Source organism: Bombyx mandarina, chromosome 11, assembly GCF_030267445.1.
Source record: "Bombyx mandarina strain Sakado chromosome 11, ASM3026744v2".
NCBI lineage: Eukaryota > Metazoa > Arthropoda > Insecta > Lepidoptera > Bombycidae > Bombyx > Bombyx mandarina.
In genome coordinates, this window is record NC_143218.1 from 2,109,259 (window position 1) to 2,127,358 (window position 18,100).

The 18,100-nt window shown below is 37.6% G+C and overlaps 1 protein-coding gene across 1 annotated transcript; it reads right to left on the minus strand.

The window, feature by feature from the left end:
• Positions 1-504: 504 nt before the first annotated feature.
• Positions 505-18,086, minus strand: LOC114246621 (uncharacterized). The gene is made up of 11 exons (XM_028179240.2): positions 17,755-18,086; positions 16,972-17,073; positions 16,333-16,457; positions 15,204-15,328; positions 14,425-14,552; positions 8,731-8,954; positions 8,122-8,261; positions 6,415-6,549; positions 5,916-6,162; positions 5,143-5,251; positions 505-4,417 (listed from the first exon to the last, which is right to left on the minus strand). Exons 1-11 carry the CDS (start codon positions 17,908-17,910, stop codon positions 3,635-3,637), a joined length of 2,274 nt encoding a protein of 757 aa, XP_028035041.2. The 5' UTR covers positions 17,911-18,086; the 3' UTR covers positions 505-3,634.
• Positions 18,087-18,100: the final 14 nt, after the last annotated feature.

An 18,100-nucleotide genomic window follows, 5' to 3' on the forward strand; every position in this document is an offset into this window, starting at 1 on the left:
TTATAATTACATAACATTCTTCTTCGAAAAAAAGATTATCTTAAAGCTATCGTAAGTTATAATATAATAAAATAAGTTAATCGTGATTAATATTTATGCGTAGTATCAATCGCACCTACAACAATGAAGCATATCTTTCTGTCTAATGCGGTGAAAATTATCTTTGTATAGACTAGTGCAAAAATTTCAATGTGAACGCAGCTCATAACCACATAATGATACTTATACGTTTTTATTACAAATCCAAGGAATCAAGTCTTCTAGTATCTGAAGACAGCGTCAGAGCGCTTCTTCAAAATAGGGACGCACCACCATTGTCCTCTTATCGTGACAACACACCTAGGGTTAGACGCACGGGAGCTGGGCACCTCTCAATAATCGGCCGTTCCCGATGTTCCACAGTAAAAGACACGGACCTAACCCTGTGGGTCACTGTGCATGACTAGGAACCTGTACACGTACCCAGTGCCCGATGAAGGACGGCAAGCCAAAAGAAAACGCAGATTTACACAATGAATTTGTTTATTCTTTTAATAAGCGCTGAATTAATTATACAAACGAAGAGTTAACGAAAAAAAAAGTTGACTTATTCAATCGTAGTGTAACCTTAATATATATTTTATAAAACATTACATAGTAAAACTAACATTGCATAGTAATGTCTTGATTACAGAAAAACACAAAATTGTGATAATAAAAAGTATCTACTAAACGGTAGAAATCGACGTGCTCTGACAGCACTCATATACTCCCAATATTTCTAGAATTTTTCAACAAACTAGGCAGTTTAGTATGTTTAAAACTATTTTTATATAACAACAATTACATATAGACTTTTAAATGCACAATTTAGTAACAAAAGTACTAATTTATTATATACTAGGCATGGTCGTTGCGCAACGTAAATGGTTATTGAAACTATCTATAGACAAAATAGCGGTTAGCTAGTTTCGCCGTACTGCAATAACCTGCTAACATCTACTACTCAACACGTCACCGATCACGAACACAAATCACACAACGTTCGGCAATATTCGTTTTACTCCGTACCGCTCGGTCGGCAGCTATCGCGGCGCGCAGCGCTAACATCGGTTCGATCGAAATAGACAATCATCATTTTGTCTCTTTCACGCACACGACTGAGATGCATTTGACCTTTGACTTTAGCCCTTAAAGCCCTTAAAATAAGATTTATAAAATTAAATTATGAGTGCAAGTTGAAGTCGAATTTTGTGGCCTTGAACCAGTTATTCACGAATCGCGTGTTTAGCGACAAAATGTATTAAAGACTCGGCGCTTAGTTTTAAGTTTAATTGCCAAATTGAATAGTTAAAAATATAGTGTATAGTTGTTTAATATAGATTATCCTTAAAGATAAATTACAAATAAAGTCGTAATTACTGAAATATTAATCGCGACGCTAGCTTAATCATTTGCACATTAGTTTACTGCTAAACAAAACCCGCTATTGCTCGCTAATGAAATAGCGCGTTTCAAAAGCCGCTATTGACATTCGATAGCTAGTTTCGTTTCGCTAACCGAAAATGCCGCTACAACCCACCGCTATTATATACTTTGTAATTTAACAAGGCACTTCGTGGCGGTTTTGCAACCGATGGGTTGAGACTATGGAGGGTAGAGGTAAGGAGAACCGTCTCTCTGTGTGAAAAGTATACGTTAAAATTTTCTAAATAAGGTTAGCACTACAGTAGCAACCAAGTAAATTAAAAAAAAGGCGCTGAAAGTTATTCGAATAAGATAGAGAAATAAAAAAGAACGAAATAACTGTGAGCACTACAAAAACACAAAAAGTATTTTGTTTAAAGCTGATAATAACTAAGTCGTCATTCCTTCAACCAGGCGGACTGACGACTTACTGCGCACGGCGGGAAATCGTTGGATGCGGAAGGCGGAGGATCGCATTATGTGGAAGGCATTGGGGAAGGCCTATGTCCAGCAATGGGCAGATAAAGGCTGATGATGATGATGATGATGATAAGAAAATGCAATCGATGTCTCCACGTTTTACCACAGCAATAATTTTAGGTTATATTGACGAAATTAGTTTGGACTACGTAAACATGGGAGGTCTTGTATATTACACTGTCACTAACTACTCTAATCATTAAATATATTACATTTCCTAACTCAGCATGCATACTTCAATCAGTCAACAACTGCTCAATTCATATCATACCCTGTGCTCATGCTAGCGCCATTCTGGAGGATTTTCGAACTGCTATTTAGTACAAGTTAAAAAGTGTCCGCTGAACGGGAGCCAATTAAGATGGCGCCACAGTAGCAAGTGGAAAGATTTAAAAAAACAGCACCATAGCACACTTCGTTCGCTCTGTTTAAAACTGCTTTTTTCACATCATTTCCACTTCCCACACTAGCGCTATTTCGGTAAGTCTTCCAACAGTAACTTGATGTTTACATGTCGACACTTTACCTCTAACCTCCATAGTTGAGACAAAAAAAAAACAATCATTGAACAACTTGTCTAGGGACATAATATCTTATAACGACTTAGTAAAAAATCACGAGTCAACTCCATGATGTAAGTTTAAACTAGTTTTTTTTTTGGAAGGAAGTTCCTTATGGGACGATGCGGAGGGGTACCCTAACCGGGAAAAAACGTCCGTAACCTAAGGTATTAGTAATGCACACAGTGTACGACTTAACTTTGTAATAACGTACGAATTAGTAATGCACAGTGTAAGACTTAACTTTGTAATAACGTACAAAAGATAACATTTTTTTTTATCATTCATTGACCACGATCTCAGAGCTTCGTTTGCGCAATACACTAACTCTTATGCAAACAACCGTGAATGAAGTGTACCACAATAAGTTCGCACGTTACCGAATGACCGTGGGTTGTTGTGAAACCTCCAGTTTTATTTTCTTTATACCTCGAATAGAACTTAAAATTAATATTTTTATAATAAGGAACTTCGTTCTTATCCGGTGTCCCACGACACCACACATCTTTTTTTAACTATATACAAACATGGTAAATACGCATACCAGAAAAAGCCCTTGGATAACTGCTCTAAGAGCCGAAGCTCTGAATTTCTTCATGGCAGAGGTACGCAGAAAGACGGTGCCCACGCGGTAAGAAAGGTATTAGGGAGTTCAATAGGTGGGAAATACTCTTATTGAGGACATATACTAAGTGACCACTAGAACCTATTGAGTTGCCATGTGAAAGCCGTCTCTTCCCTTCAGAGTAGATGTCTACCAGATTCCAATAATAATGATGCAAATTATAATTTTAGTGCATTTGATTTTTAGTAATTTGTGAATATGTGGCAAATCGTACTGTTAAAAGTAAGACCTTAGAACTTATTTCTCAAGCGTATTTACTTTGTAGATATCTATGGGCTCCAGTAAGCACTTAACACCAGGTGGGCTGTGAGCTGGTCCACTCATCTAAGCGATAACAAACAAAAATTTGAACGGGCATGGTGACATAGAGTACACCAGCCATGTTATCCTTTAGGTCATGACAACTTTAAGTGATAGCTGAGACTGACGTAGATGAAGTGCCTATTTTATATATGTATATTTATTCTATAATAATAACATGCTATTTATCTATGTGCGCTATAAGCAAGCTTTTTTCAGCGTGCTATTTAGTTTTACAATTTTTCACAGCGAAAAACTTCTGGATCGATGTCTGAACTAGATTATCCGATGACTTCTCCTGCTTGTTATATTTCCTTTTAATCGGTCCAACCTCTTTTTGTGGTCTCACAACAACATTATTCACGTTCGACAAAACGTACTGTTTCAAATCTTTATCCTTGCTTTCGCATACCTTTAGTTTTATGCGAGTTTTGAATCTAATCTTCATCTTCTGCATCCCGTTCTTACGGTACACCTTCGCTTTGTTCAACTCCTTATGATCCCTCTTTTTTTTCTTATCGATTCTCGCTTTTGAGTTCAGTTTCCGTTTTCTAGACTTCCTCTTCCCGTGTTCACCCGGTACGTTGTTCACAAAATGCCTGTCCACCTCGTTCAGGTAGCAATTCTTGAAGCTCTCAACGTCCATACCGACGTTTTCGTCACTCAGCGTCTCCTTATCCAACGGGCTGAACTTGAAAGCGCACTTTTTAACTTTCACTGGAGTCTTTAAATCGACACCCTCACTGCGGTCACACTGAGTGTCCATTTTCTTAACGTCTATGTTAATAATCTCGTTATTCTCGAATATCTCTAAGCTGGAATTGTTTTGAATGTCTAGTTTCTTTAGTTTCTGCGGCGAGAAATGATCGCTGTCGTCGGCGACGAACTCCGGTGGCAGTTGGAAAGTACTAGATGAATCGTTGCTCGATTCATTTTGGATCTCGACTTTAACTGGCGTGGAGGGGTTCCGAGCGACCGCTGTGTCTTCAGATATGATATCCTGGGGCTGTGGAAAAAAGAGAAATGGTTTATTACTGAATTACTGGTGGTTGGACCTCTTGCGAGTCCACAAGGGTAGGTACCACCACCCTGCCTATTTTAGCCGTGAAGCAGTAATGCGTTTCGGTTTGAAGGGTGGGGACAGCCGTTGTAACTATACTTGAGACCTTAGAACTTATATCTCGAGGTGGGTGGCGCATTTACTTTGTAGATGTCTATGGGCTCCAGTAACCACTTAACACCAGGAGGGCTGTGACCTCGTCCACCCATCTAAGCAACAAAAAAATAAAAAACTGATATAGAGGGTTGAAAGACTATTTAAGCGACATTTATCTTTGTAATTAGGGGTCCGTTTTATTTGGTATTAGCATCAACAGTTCGATGTTCTTTTCGGTATCTGTTCTGTTGATGGGCATACCAGCTCATCTGGTATTAATTAGATAATGTAAATGACTTAAGCTAATAGGTCGAAGTATTAATTGTGGCTATCTTACTCACAAGGAGAACGTGTGATTCGCGACAGAAATATGCATTACGGTTTTACTTATCAGTGGAGGCTGCAAATAAGTCCTATCACTGACTCACATATACATACATGTCCGGCCACAATTGCATAAGACATAATTGATATTTTTAGATGCTGTTGGGTATGTGACAGATCTATGGGAACATCTCGGAAGGGAGTTCATTCCAGAGTTGGATGACGCGGTGAGTAATAGACTAAAAAAATACCTCTGTTTCCTCCTTGATTTCGCGCTTTTTAGGGGAGCACCATTTCTTGATTATCTCCTTCTGTTTCGATTCTTTCAGAACGGTATCAAACAGCCCTTGTAAAATTTCACTGTAAAAAAAAAACAAATTCATACCTAGATCAATACAATTTGGGCATGTGGCAAGAAAGGAAGGTAATATTTTAAAAAAGAATAGGGAATGTGTGCCGAAGAAGGCCCAGAGGCGGAACTCCAATGCGCTGGTCGGTCGGTCGCTCTACGATGACATCTGTGCCCTTGAGGAAAGGCAGGGCTAGTGGACTTTTTGGCGGGAATGCGAGGAGTGAAGTTGTGTGATTTGTTTTATTTTGTCTATTTCGTGTTTCTTCAGGTTTAAATGTGTAATAACGGTGGTTTATTAACTGTTTAATATCTGTGAAAGTGCACAAATGTTGGAAAATGAAACAAAGCTGCTGCACGTAACTTCCCAGGTTCCTCCAAAAAGTCCACTGAAAAAATCTCAGTAAATGAGCACCATTTTACTGCGATTATATTTCATCCCATATCATATCATCTCATTTCATTTAATTTCATCCCAGTTGATTAATGTCTCAAATTAATCATCTTCATTTCATTTCACTCCATTTTATCATTTTTCATAAAAATAAGAATTTAAATTAAAATAAGACATGACGTAAAGGTCTTAAAAGGTTACTAGGTTACTAGGTCATAAAATCCATTAAAAAAAAAGCAGGGCTAGTGTTTAATATAATAGTTAAAAAACCAAAGACTCACTCGACAATTTTCCTTTTAACACACAAGGGTTTAGGTTTTCGGAACTTTTCTCGGACCTCTTCTAATATTTTCTCATCGATTATAACATTGTCTATTTCTTCACTGTTCATTTTCTCTTGAACGCCTTTTTCTAATAATTTAATGGGCGATAACAAATTTTGTTCAATGTTTTTCAACACTGTAGGCTTTATGAGACAATACTGTGGCTTCCTCGGAGGCTTTAAATTGAGATCTTGTCGTGTTACTTCTGAAAATTAATAAGTTTGATTAGATAGTCTTTTTACAAACAGACACAGATGCAATCTACATCTACATACAGTTCTAAACTATACTACTAAAGACTCAGTCCTCTACAGCTCTGTACTGATCCTGAGCTCTTCTCGTACACAAACAGACACAGATCCGACCTACATCCAGCCGAGAGTCCTATACTACACTACTATAGACACAATCCTCTGCAGCTCTGTACTGATCCCGAGCGACAGATCCCTTACTATACCTTGTTTATTCTCAGCATTAGACGTAGAAGGAACATTTTTCGGGTCAGTTTTCGTCCGTCGTAGGGACATTCTGCTCGGCATCACGGGACGTCGCCGAGTTTCACTACGATTCCTGGATTCTTCAGCCAACATTACTGAAAAACAATTCAAATAAAATAAACCATCAATTAACGCATTGTAATAACTGGTCGTTTTCCAATTACAGCACAAGAGTGCATTATGCGGCATAATGCTCAACTAAGCTTCAGCATAATTCGGCATTGTGCGTCACTGAGTCGCATTATGCTCTGTAATTGGAAAACTACCATTAAGTAATGGTTAATTACAGAGCATAATGCGACTTAGTGACGCACAATGCCGAATTATGCTGAAGTTTAGTTGAGCATTATGCCGCATAATGCGCTTTTGTGTTGTAATTGGAAAACGGCCACTCTTAATTCACAGTGTGTTGCCTGTTCGTATCATATTTGTAATAAAATGTAATTAAAGCAAGCAAACTTACTAATGAGATTGTAAAGCATTGTTACGTTTGAATATAGGGCATGTGCCAGTACATATGAGGCCTATGAAATCAAAGGCAGCTAAACGCCTTAATGTCGTAAAATGGATTAACAATGGCCCTATCTTGTTTAGTTAGTTGAACATGCTTTAGTGTTTTCATGTTGTAACAAATGCAGCTAAATCTCTAACAAATTCAGTTCAAAAATTTCATTTTTACTTTGTTCTAAACAAAGTTTTATCATTTAAAACTCAGATTATTAGTAATATTCTCATCCTTTATAAATCTCCTTTAAAATAAAGAATATCGTAGCTATCCGAACAAAGTTATTTCAGTTTCTCAAGCCCGGAGTGTTGCTAGCACTGGCCCTAGCAAGAGCAGTACTTCGATGGATCGGGAGGATCCGTGATGACGTGTTTAGGGCCGATTTTTGTAGTTTATCTGGATATTTGACAGACTTGGATTTAGCTGCCTTTGATTTTATAGGCCTCATATAAACACTATACATTAATTTATTTGGAACAGTGATTCAGTTCAGTACATGAGCGGGCACAGCACACACATACTATATTGCACCTTTAGAATTATAGAGACCCAATCTGAAAAATGCCTTTTTTTTTTTTTTTAATATTAAATAAAGTTTTTAAACTGAACTCTGTGTTTATAGAGGAAGGGTGTAGAGTGAAAGAGACCGATGGATAAGTTTGTCCTTTTATTTATAAGCTACTTCTGGTCATTTGATTATTAAGTTGCTATAAAAGTGTCATTCTAGATCCATTTCTGAATTAACTTTCTCGACTGGTGGTAGGACGTTTTATGAATTTGCATGGGTATGTACCACCATTCAGCTTATTTCTGCCGTGAAGCAGTAACGCGTTTCATTTTGAAGGGGAAGCCGTTGTACTGTTAAAACCGAGTTCTTAAAACTCATGTCTCAAGGTTTTTTTTATTGCTTAGATGGGTGGACGAGCTCACAGTCCACCTGCTTTTAAGTGGTTACTGGAGCCCATAGACATCTACAACGTAGATGCGCCACCCACCTTGAGATATAAGTTGTAAGGTCTCAATATAGTTACGACGGCTGCCCCACCCTTCAAACCGAAACACATTACTGCTTCACGGCAGAAATGGGCGGGGTGGTGGTACCTACCCGTACGGACTCACAAGAGGTCCTACCACCAGTAAGTATGTATAGAGGCAGCAGTACCGTGTCGCAGCTGCGCGGTGAGGCGGGTGAGGTCGGCGGGCGCGGCGGGGCGGCAGGACGCGCACACGGGCGGCGCGGGCCCGCAGCGCGCGTGGCGCCCGCTCCAGCCGCACAGCAGGCACGGCTGCAGGTCCCACTCCCTGCACAGAACATTGTCTATAAAACTACACCACGCTGTCTAGTGCGGGGCGGGACGAATTTTATAAAAACACGCTAACGAAATTTAGAATTTGTAAATGAAAATACCTCATTTGAACCTTTCAATTTCAGGTAGATTTAGACTTCCCGTTACCTTACAGGTGCTTCAACAATATTCATTTGCTAGCTTACATGCTGATATTAATGTTAAAAATATGTAATTCCTTGAGAATAACATTCTGTTCTGGAAAGGGGTCATGTACTCGTAGAGGAGTGGCCAAGTTCAGTATCAGTATCAGCAGGATCTGAACACTGGCATAATCAAAGCTGTCGATACAATTATCCCAACTTTAAGATATAACACTATTACTGATTTCCATGAATAGCAGTAACAACTTATCATTAAATGGGCCATATTCCTTGTTCTTAAGCAATAAAATGGTAATTCGGTACATAAACTGTTTAACCCACCCTTCGTTGCTATCGTGGTCTCTGCCCTGAGAACATTCGCAGACTTCAGCGTCACATCTTAAATTCCTCTCGTATATCTCCGCGTACGCGTTCCGCTCGAGCTCCCACGCAGCATCCTGGTCGGGGATGTAGTATCCCTGCGATATGACGGCCTCGTGGAAGCGCTCCTTGTCGTTGCACAAGGGGCATTTCAGATAATGCATGCCGGCAGTGAGCGCCATCCGCTGAAAAACCAAGTAACAAGTAAGTTTTACAGATCTCGCTTGGTGTTAAGTGGTTAAAGCCCGCCAAAAGAGATATCAGAAAGTTATAGATGTCAATGATCTTAAGAAAGATGTTCGAAATTTTAATTATTTTATTAAATAATTCGTTTTTAATTTTGTACAGAATGAGAGAGTGATTCCTTCCTATATAGAATAAAAACTACTGTTGATTCTATTGCTTATGTGGGTGGACGAAGTCACGGCCTACCTGATGTTAAACGGTTACCGGAACCCATAGACATCTACAACGTAAATGCCGCCAGTAATTACGCAAATTATAATTTTGCGGTTTTGATTTTTACTACACAATGTTATTCCTTCACCGTGGAAGTCAATCGTGAACATTTGTCAAGTACGTATCTCATTAGAGAAATTGGTACCCGCCTGCGGGATTCGAACACCGGCGCATCGCTACATACGAATGCACCGGACGTCTTATCCTTTAGGCCACGGCGACTTCAAAGTCAACATTCTCCCAATACATGTCACTCGCACGGTCAGTTGTAATTCTGACAATATCTGCAGACCCGACTGACTCAGGGGTGGATTAGTTAGCGCCTCTGACTGTTGTGCCGAGGGTCGTTGGTTCGATTCCCATATCGGGCAAACGTTCGTGTGATGAAAAAGTTTTTTTGCTGCTTGTGTTGGTGTTTATTATCTATATATTTAAATGTTATAAATATGTATGTCAGTCCCTAGTACCTATAAAATATGCTCATTTGAGGCCGAATGACTGCTATTCCACAGTGGTACCAATCGCATAAGCCCGAATCAGCTCGAGTTTGTTATTTGTGCGTCCTAATTAATGCATATTCACTTCTTTTATTTGTAACTGATCTTTATTTATGGAATATGAATGATTTTTTATCTTACCAAACAAATACCCTAAGTCTTATGTATGATATCAGGATATTATCAGAGTCAATTTACAACAGTCCTATTATAATTAGTATCACCATTGTGGACATAAGCAATACCAGCCTTTACCACCTAGTTACATCCTACTGCTTTCAACCCTTTTTCAAGAAGAACTCATCAATGTGCTCTGTAATACATTTATCTCTCCAGATAAGTGGTAATCAAGAAGACATGAGAAGTTGTTAATATTGTAACAAAATGTAAATGATTACTAGCGCCATCTGTCATCATCTGTCTGTATATAACTTTGACAATAAATAGTCAGTCTATCCTCAACCGCCATTTTATTAGGTTACGGGCCCAGAAAATCGCAGAAAATCAAAAAAAATCCCAGTATTGAGTCGTTTTAACAAGATTTTGCAGTAAAGCAAGTGTTAAAAGACAGTATTCAGTGAGATTTAGTTGTGAACTGGACTGATCGTATTGATTATCGCAGTGTATTTGTGTAAAAACTATTCGTCAAAATGGCTACCAACTACCTTATCAATGTGCCGAAACTAAAAGGACGCGATAATTATTCAGAGTGGTGTTTCGCTGCAGAAAATTTTTTAGTACTCGAAGGCATGAAGCATTGCATCAAGCCAGAACCGGGGAAAGAAATAGCAAGCGCGGATGACGAAAAAACTAAAGCCAAATTGATCATGACCATCGACCCGTCGTTGTACGTACATGTCAAAACCGTTAAATCGTCGAAAGAATTGTGGGATAAACTAAGGCAATTATTCGATGATAGTGGCTTTTCACGAAGAATTAGTCTATTGAGAAATTTAATTTCAATCCGGCGAGATAATTGCAGTTCGATGACGTCATACGTGACGCAGATAATCGATACAGCGCAGAAATTAAGTGGAACGGGATTTGAAATAAACGAGGAATGGGTGGGATCATTGCTGTTGGCGGGGCTGCCAGAAAAGTTTGCCCCAATGATCATGGCAATAGAGCATTCCGGGATTGCCATAAACTCTGACGTAATTAAAACAAAATTACTTGATATGAGTTCCGAGATCGGTGACCATGATCCGGAAGTTGCACTATGGTCGAAACCAAAAACGAGGGTAGATCAAAATTTCAATACAAAAGGCGAGAAACGAACATCAAATTATACGTCAAATGTAAAAAAAAAGGTTATAAAATGCTATAAATGTAAGCAAAGTGGTCATTATAAAAATCAGTGTCCGAGTTTAGAAGCCGAAAAAAGAAAACAATCCAACGCCTTTAGTGCTATTTTCTTAACTGGAAATTTCAACTGCGATAGTTGGTACATAGATAGCGGGGCCAGCAAACACATGACAGCAAAGAAAGAATACGTTGAGAGTCCATCATTTGAACATGAAATTAAAGAAATAATTGTGGCGAACAAAACATCCGTCCCGGTAGTGTGTTCTGGTGATGTAAACATAATCACAGTTGTGAATGGTGTAGAATATGACATCACAGTTTCAAATGTATTGTGCATACCGAGTTTAACAACAAACTTGCTTTCAGTGAGTCAGTTAATTGAGAATGGCAATAAGGTAATCTTTAAAGAGAAATTTTGCTATATTTACAATCAACAGAGAACTCTAGTTGGAAAGGCAGAATTAGTAGATGGTGTGTACAGATTATATACTAAGAAATCAGAACAGTTATTCGCAGCCACAGCTAAGGTGTCGAGTGAAACTTGGCATCGACGATTAGGGCATATCAACAGTACCAGCTTGAACAAAATGAAGAATGGAGCTACGACAGGTATTTCATACACAAATAAAGCTGATGTTGACAAATCTAAGTGTACTGTTTGCTGTAAGGGGAAGCAGGCTAGACTACCTTTTCAGCCTAGTTCAACTAACACCCAAGATATTTTAGAATTAATACACTCAGATGTGTGTGGTCCGATGGAAAATGTGTCTATTGGAGGATCCAGATACTATGTCTTATTTGTGGATGACTACAGCAGAATGGTTTTTGTATACTTCATGAAAACAAAGTCAGAGGTATTTAAGTTTTTCAAAGAATTCCAGTCACTTGTAGAAAAACAGACAGATCGGAAAATTAAAATTCTAAGAACAGACAATGGCGGTGAGTACTGCAGTCAAGACTTTGAAAGATATCTAAAACAACACGGAATAATTCACCAGAAAAGTAATGCTTACACACCACAGCAAAATGGTGTGTGTGAAAGGATGAATAGGTCATTAGTTGAAAAGGCTAGATGTCTAATTTTTGATGCTGGTTTACATAAAAAGTTTTGGGCAGAAGCCATAAATACCTCTGTATACTTAAGGAATCGATCAGTTGTTACTGGATTAAACAACATGACTCCATATGAAGCCTGAACAAAGAAAAAACCTGACTTAAGTCATGTACGTATTTTTGGAAGTAAGGTTATGATGCACATACCAAAAGAAAAGCGCTTAAAATGGGATATGAAGGCTAAAGAACTTATTTTGGTAGGCTATGCAGACAATGTAAAAGGCTATAGGGTTTATAACCCAGAAAATAACTCTGTCACAACTAGCAGAGACATTATAATAATGGAAAAAACCGAAAATACAATGGAAATTCCTATTGAGTGCAAGGCTCCAGCGGAGGAACAGAGAGAAGGAGACGAAAGTAGAACTACAGAAAGTACAGACACTGAATGTGACGATAATGATATCACATATATTCCAGAAGCTTCTTCAGTAAGTGACTCATATGACAGTTTTTCTGAAACAGCATCAGAACCAGAACCTTCATTATTAGACTTGAATCAGGATATTCCAAACAAGCGAGTGAGAAAAATACCTGATAGATTTAGCTATAGCCACTTATGTATTGCAGAATCAGATGATCAAAATATAATGGATATTTCACTCAAGGAAGCTTTAAATGGACCTGAAAGTAAGTTTTGGAGATCAAGCATGGAGGAGGAATTAGAATCATTTAAGAAAAATGATGCATGGGAACTTGTGGATAAGCCTCGTGACTCTACAGTAGTGCAGTGCAAATGGGTATTTAAAAAGAAGTATGATAGTGTCGGTAATGTGCGTTATCGTGCTAGATTAGTGGCAAAAGGCTTTTCACAGAAAGCTGGCATAGATTATCATGAAACTTTTTCACCTGTGCTACGTTATACTACATTAAGATTGTTATTTTCTATAGCAGTAAAACTAGGTTTAGATATACGTCATCTTGATGTCACTACAGCCTTTCTAAATGGTTTTTTGAATGAATCTGTGTATATGCAAAAACCTGTCCTTTATAGAGATTGTAATGATAATGATGACAAAGTATTAAAACTTAAACGTGCCATCTATGGACTTAAGCAATCATCTCGTGCTTGGTATCAGAGAGTTAATGATTACTTAGAGTCTTTAGGATATTTAAAATCTAAGTATGAACCGTGTTTGTTTACGAAGTCTGAAGGAAATGCTAAAGTTATAATAGCATTGTTTGTTGATGATTTTTTTGTTTTTTCTAACTGTAAAATGGCAACTAATCAGTTAATACAAGATTTGAGTAGTAAATTTAAAATTAAAGATTTGGGTCAAATAAAGCAATGTTTAGGCTTAAGAGTGAATATGTATAAAAATGTTATAACTGTTGACCAAGAACAGTATATAGAAAGCTTGTTAAAAAAGTTTAACATGTCACATTGTAAAACTATAGAAACTCCTATGGAGATTAATTTAAGATTGGAAAAATCTGAGAATAGTTTATGTAATAAAAATATTCCATATAGACAATTGATAGGTAACTTAATGTATTTAGCTGTATTAACCAGACCAGACATAGCTTACAGTGTATGTTATTTGAGCCAGTTTAATAATTCATATGATGAAACTCATTGGAAACATTTAAAAAGAATTTTAAAATATTTAAAAGGTACTAAAAATTATGGTCTTGTTTTTTCTAAGGATAATTCTTATATAGAAGGATATGTTGATGCAGATTGGGGTTCAGATTCAAATGATAGAAAATCTTTTTCTGGTTTTTGTTTTAAATTGTCTGGTACAGTTATTTCTTTTGAATGTAGGAAACAAAGAAATGTAGCTCTGTCCTCAACAGAAGCAGAGTATATTTCCATGTCAGAAGCCAGTAAAGAGGCTATCTATTTAAAAAGATTATTGTTTGAAATTTTAGGCAATTCAGAAACAATTACATTATATAATGATTGTCAAAGCGCACAAAAACTTATTTTGAACCCAGTATACCATAGAAGGTCTAAACATATAGACATAAGATACCATTTTCTGAGAGAAGCAGTTGCAAACAAGTTTGTTAAAGTTGATTATTTAGAAACTGCTGAAATGCCAGCAGATATTTTTACAAAAAGTTTAGGGTCTTTAAAGCATAAATATTTCACAAAAAAGCTTGGTATATTACCCGTTACGAAGTATTTATGATTTTGTTAAGCGGAGGTGTTAATATTGTAACAAAATGTAAATGATTACTAGCGCCATCTGTCATCATCTGTCTGTATATAACTTTGACAATAAATAGTCAGTCTATCCTCAACCGCCATTTTATTAGAAGTAAACAAGACCTTTACCTGTAAACATCTTCGGTGGAACCAAGCATCCCTGGCACAGCAGGGGGGCCAAAAGGTCTGCACACCGGGATAAGGTTCAACTTCCTCGTAACATATCAGGCACACAAACTCTGATTCTGAGCTTGATTCTGTAATTATTATATAGGGTACATTTGAAATGATTTTGTTTTGTATATTGAACTATATAAATGGAAAAATTTGATTCGAGCCCTACACCCCAGCAGAGGGTAATAGGAAAGCATGATGATGATGATGATATTGAACTAGCGACCCGCCCTCGCTTCGCTTCGGAAACATTAAATCTTATTATTGATAGCTGAGAGTCGCGATGTTACCCGCAGTTATTGTTGTACCGCGGACGACGCCGTGGGGCGAAGCTAGTCTAAAAAAAGTAACCTAAGTTACTCCTTATATCATCAGCTACCTATCAGTGAAAGTCTCGTCAAGATCGGTCCAGCCGTTCCAGAGATTAGCCGGAACAAACAGACATACAGACAAAAATTGTAAAAAATGTACATGCATGTAGTAAAAAGTGGTTATTTCAATATTACAAACAGACATTCCAATTTTATTTATATGTATAGATAAGCCATGTGCGATCTGACAATTCGGAAACTCTTGGGATGCTATTTTCTAATCTGAATATGTAGACTGAACTGAGGTACATTAATAGCTACATAATAATATTACAATATTTACCAAATCAAGCATTGGATAAGGATTCGTTCAATACTGTTCTATTTGGAATACAATTTTAAAATATATTTTTTTTAAAATACCTTCATGTTCAAAGACATCTGCTCCACCTTTTTTGGATTTAATTTTGTTTTTTCTCCGCTGTTTGATGCTTTCCATTACATTGTCATGTACCTTCTGCTTCGGGACATGTTGCTGACAGTATGATCTGAAAATTAGTTCAAATGTTTTCAACTAGTTTCTGCTATAAAATCAAAAAGTTTGAAAATTAGAGACAAGAAAATATGATATAGTGGAATGGAAATGTAATTGGGAAGTTGTTGAATTATATTTATGTATCTCCAACTCTTTTTTAATAGTTTATTAACCTATCATAGTTGAGGTTGCTACTCATCAAGGACCAGCTTAATTGTAAGGTCTATCACAGCTACTCTTTATCTCTGGATATTCACTGCTAGACACAGACCTCAAGCCTCCGGTCCTAAAGGTCGTTGGTCCAGTTTGTGGACACCACCCTACCCACACTACGTCTTCTGGTATACACGGTTGTCATTGTGCCCCAGCCACTCCCACTTCAATGACGCATTATCTTGGGCTATGTTGGTTACAATAGTTTATCTGCAAATCTCATTCCTAATTTGATCTCGCAGGGAAACTCGCAGCATAGCCCATCTCCATTGCTGTTTGGGTGACCTCGGAGTCTTCTCTATTAGGGTAAATTGTGTAATTTTTTTTAAAAATCGCCATTGTACCTACTTTTTTTTTACACCACAAAGTGTGAAAGTGGCCTCACAAAAAAATTGTTTTGATTGATATTTTGTGTAAAAACTACACGCATTCTGGGATTTTATCAATTTCAGAAGGATCTAAAATTTAATTAAATTTCTGGTGGTAGGACTTGCTGTGTCCGCATGAGTAGTTACCATCACCCGGCCTATTTCAGCCGTGAAGCAGTAATGCGTATCGGTTTGAAAGGTGGGGCAGCCATTGTAACTATACCGAGAGCTTAGAACTTATATCTTAAGGTGGGTGGAGCATTTACGTTGTAGATGTCTATGGGCTCCAGTAACCACTTATCACCAGGTGGGCTGTGAGCTCATCCATCTATCTAAGCAATATAAAAAAGTGTAGGATTCTGAAAGTGTTTATGAAGACCTTATGTGGAAAAAAATCTAGTGGTTTAAATGAACTATTGATTTCACCAATACTCACTTATAATTACCGTAGAACAATGATACTGCATTCTTTTCTCTGCCACACGGCAAATGGAATTGTTTCCGACATTGGCTCACAGAGCAGCCCAGGGTGGCACCACCACGACTGCAGTATGAGCATTTCTGCAATTTTTATTTATAACCATAATAATTAATAAAATGCAGATCAAACACTTCTTATTCACAAGACAGTTAAGATGACAGATGGTGGATAAAATAGTTCCCATCAAATACCTCAGAGCATACTAAATACAACACAATTCTTTTATTGCATAGATTACTGAATGCATTAACTGGCCACTTGGTATTAAGTTTCTTCAGACTGTGAATGTCACCACCTTAAGATGAGTTCTAACTCAATGGTTATAGTACACTTGCCAGACCACCATTCGAGCCCAAAAAAAAGCATTACTGCTTCACAGAAATAGACGGGTGGTTAGCATCTATCTACCTGTGAGGGCTCACAAGACCTAACACCTACCACCAGCGTCCTACCACCAATAGGAATCTTCCTCTGTTTAGAATGATTGTGATATTTTATGGTTGATGTCATTTTACTCACTGTATCTCACAGTCCGCTTATAATTATTTTCTCAATTAATTGAGACAATGTGAGGAAATAAAAGTATTTACTCACATGCTTCTTGGCCCTCTCGATCTCAGCTAAGATATCTCGATACAGAAACCCAAAGAGGCCATCTGTCTCTCTTCCTTTCTGCACCAGGCAGCAGGACAGCAACTATGAGGTACAAACAGAAAAGCCGCATTAAAATCGTATTAATTACTATTACAACATTTTTGTGGTAGTTGGCATAATTTCTTCACCAGTATTTATTCACAATTGGTCACATTGTACTTAAAATGAAAGAAGATAGTCTTATCCAAAAGGCACTTCCCAGGATCCCAAATGCTCACTGACATAGAGGCACCCATGATTGTCTCCAGTACACCTGCTCTGCTCAGCAAATTTATGTGAATTTTGTATATATTTTGATAATTAGGCTCTATAATAATAGTACATTTAGTTCTACAACTCTGTTAGCTGTGAATTTAGTTATTATTTTTTTCAGTCTGTAAAAATGAATGATCATAAAAATTATACATTTATATTTTGAATAAATACAATATATTTAAAATTACACCAGACCAGAATGCCAAGACAATTATTATATGGCGAACTAGAGGGCCGCAGAAGTCGTGGCAGGCCCAAACTCCGATGGTTAGATGGCGTAGAGCACGACCTTAAAGTTATCGGTGTCAGGAACTGGAAGGAGAAAGCCCGAGAGCAGTCTGGAGAGATATACTGGATTAGGCTAAGGACCACCCTGGGCTTTAAGGCCTTAGATGATGATGATGTTGATTTAAAATTACAAGGGTTGCATTTGTTTAATATGGATGCCTTACGATTCTATAAACGTACCACGCAAAAATAATGACATTGAATATCTCCGATTGCGTATATTTTTCCGTATAGAACTTCATCATCAACTTCTCTACCACAAATAGCACACGGGATTATGTCTTCAGTCACAAGCGTTGCCGAAATTTCAACTTTCCTACCCTTTTTTCCAGCCATATTTATTGTTCCTTAAATCCTATTAGTAGCTATTTTAAAAGGGTAAACATTTCTTATTTCGCAATTTAGTTTCAATCATAGCGTTTCGGCATAAAATCAGATTTAAAGCCTCTATCAATTTGTTATCAAAACATAATTTCGGTTCTCCTAGAACGAAATGACAGTTTGACAACATCTTTTGGCGGGAATT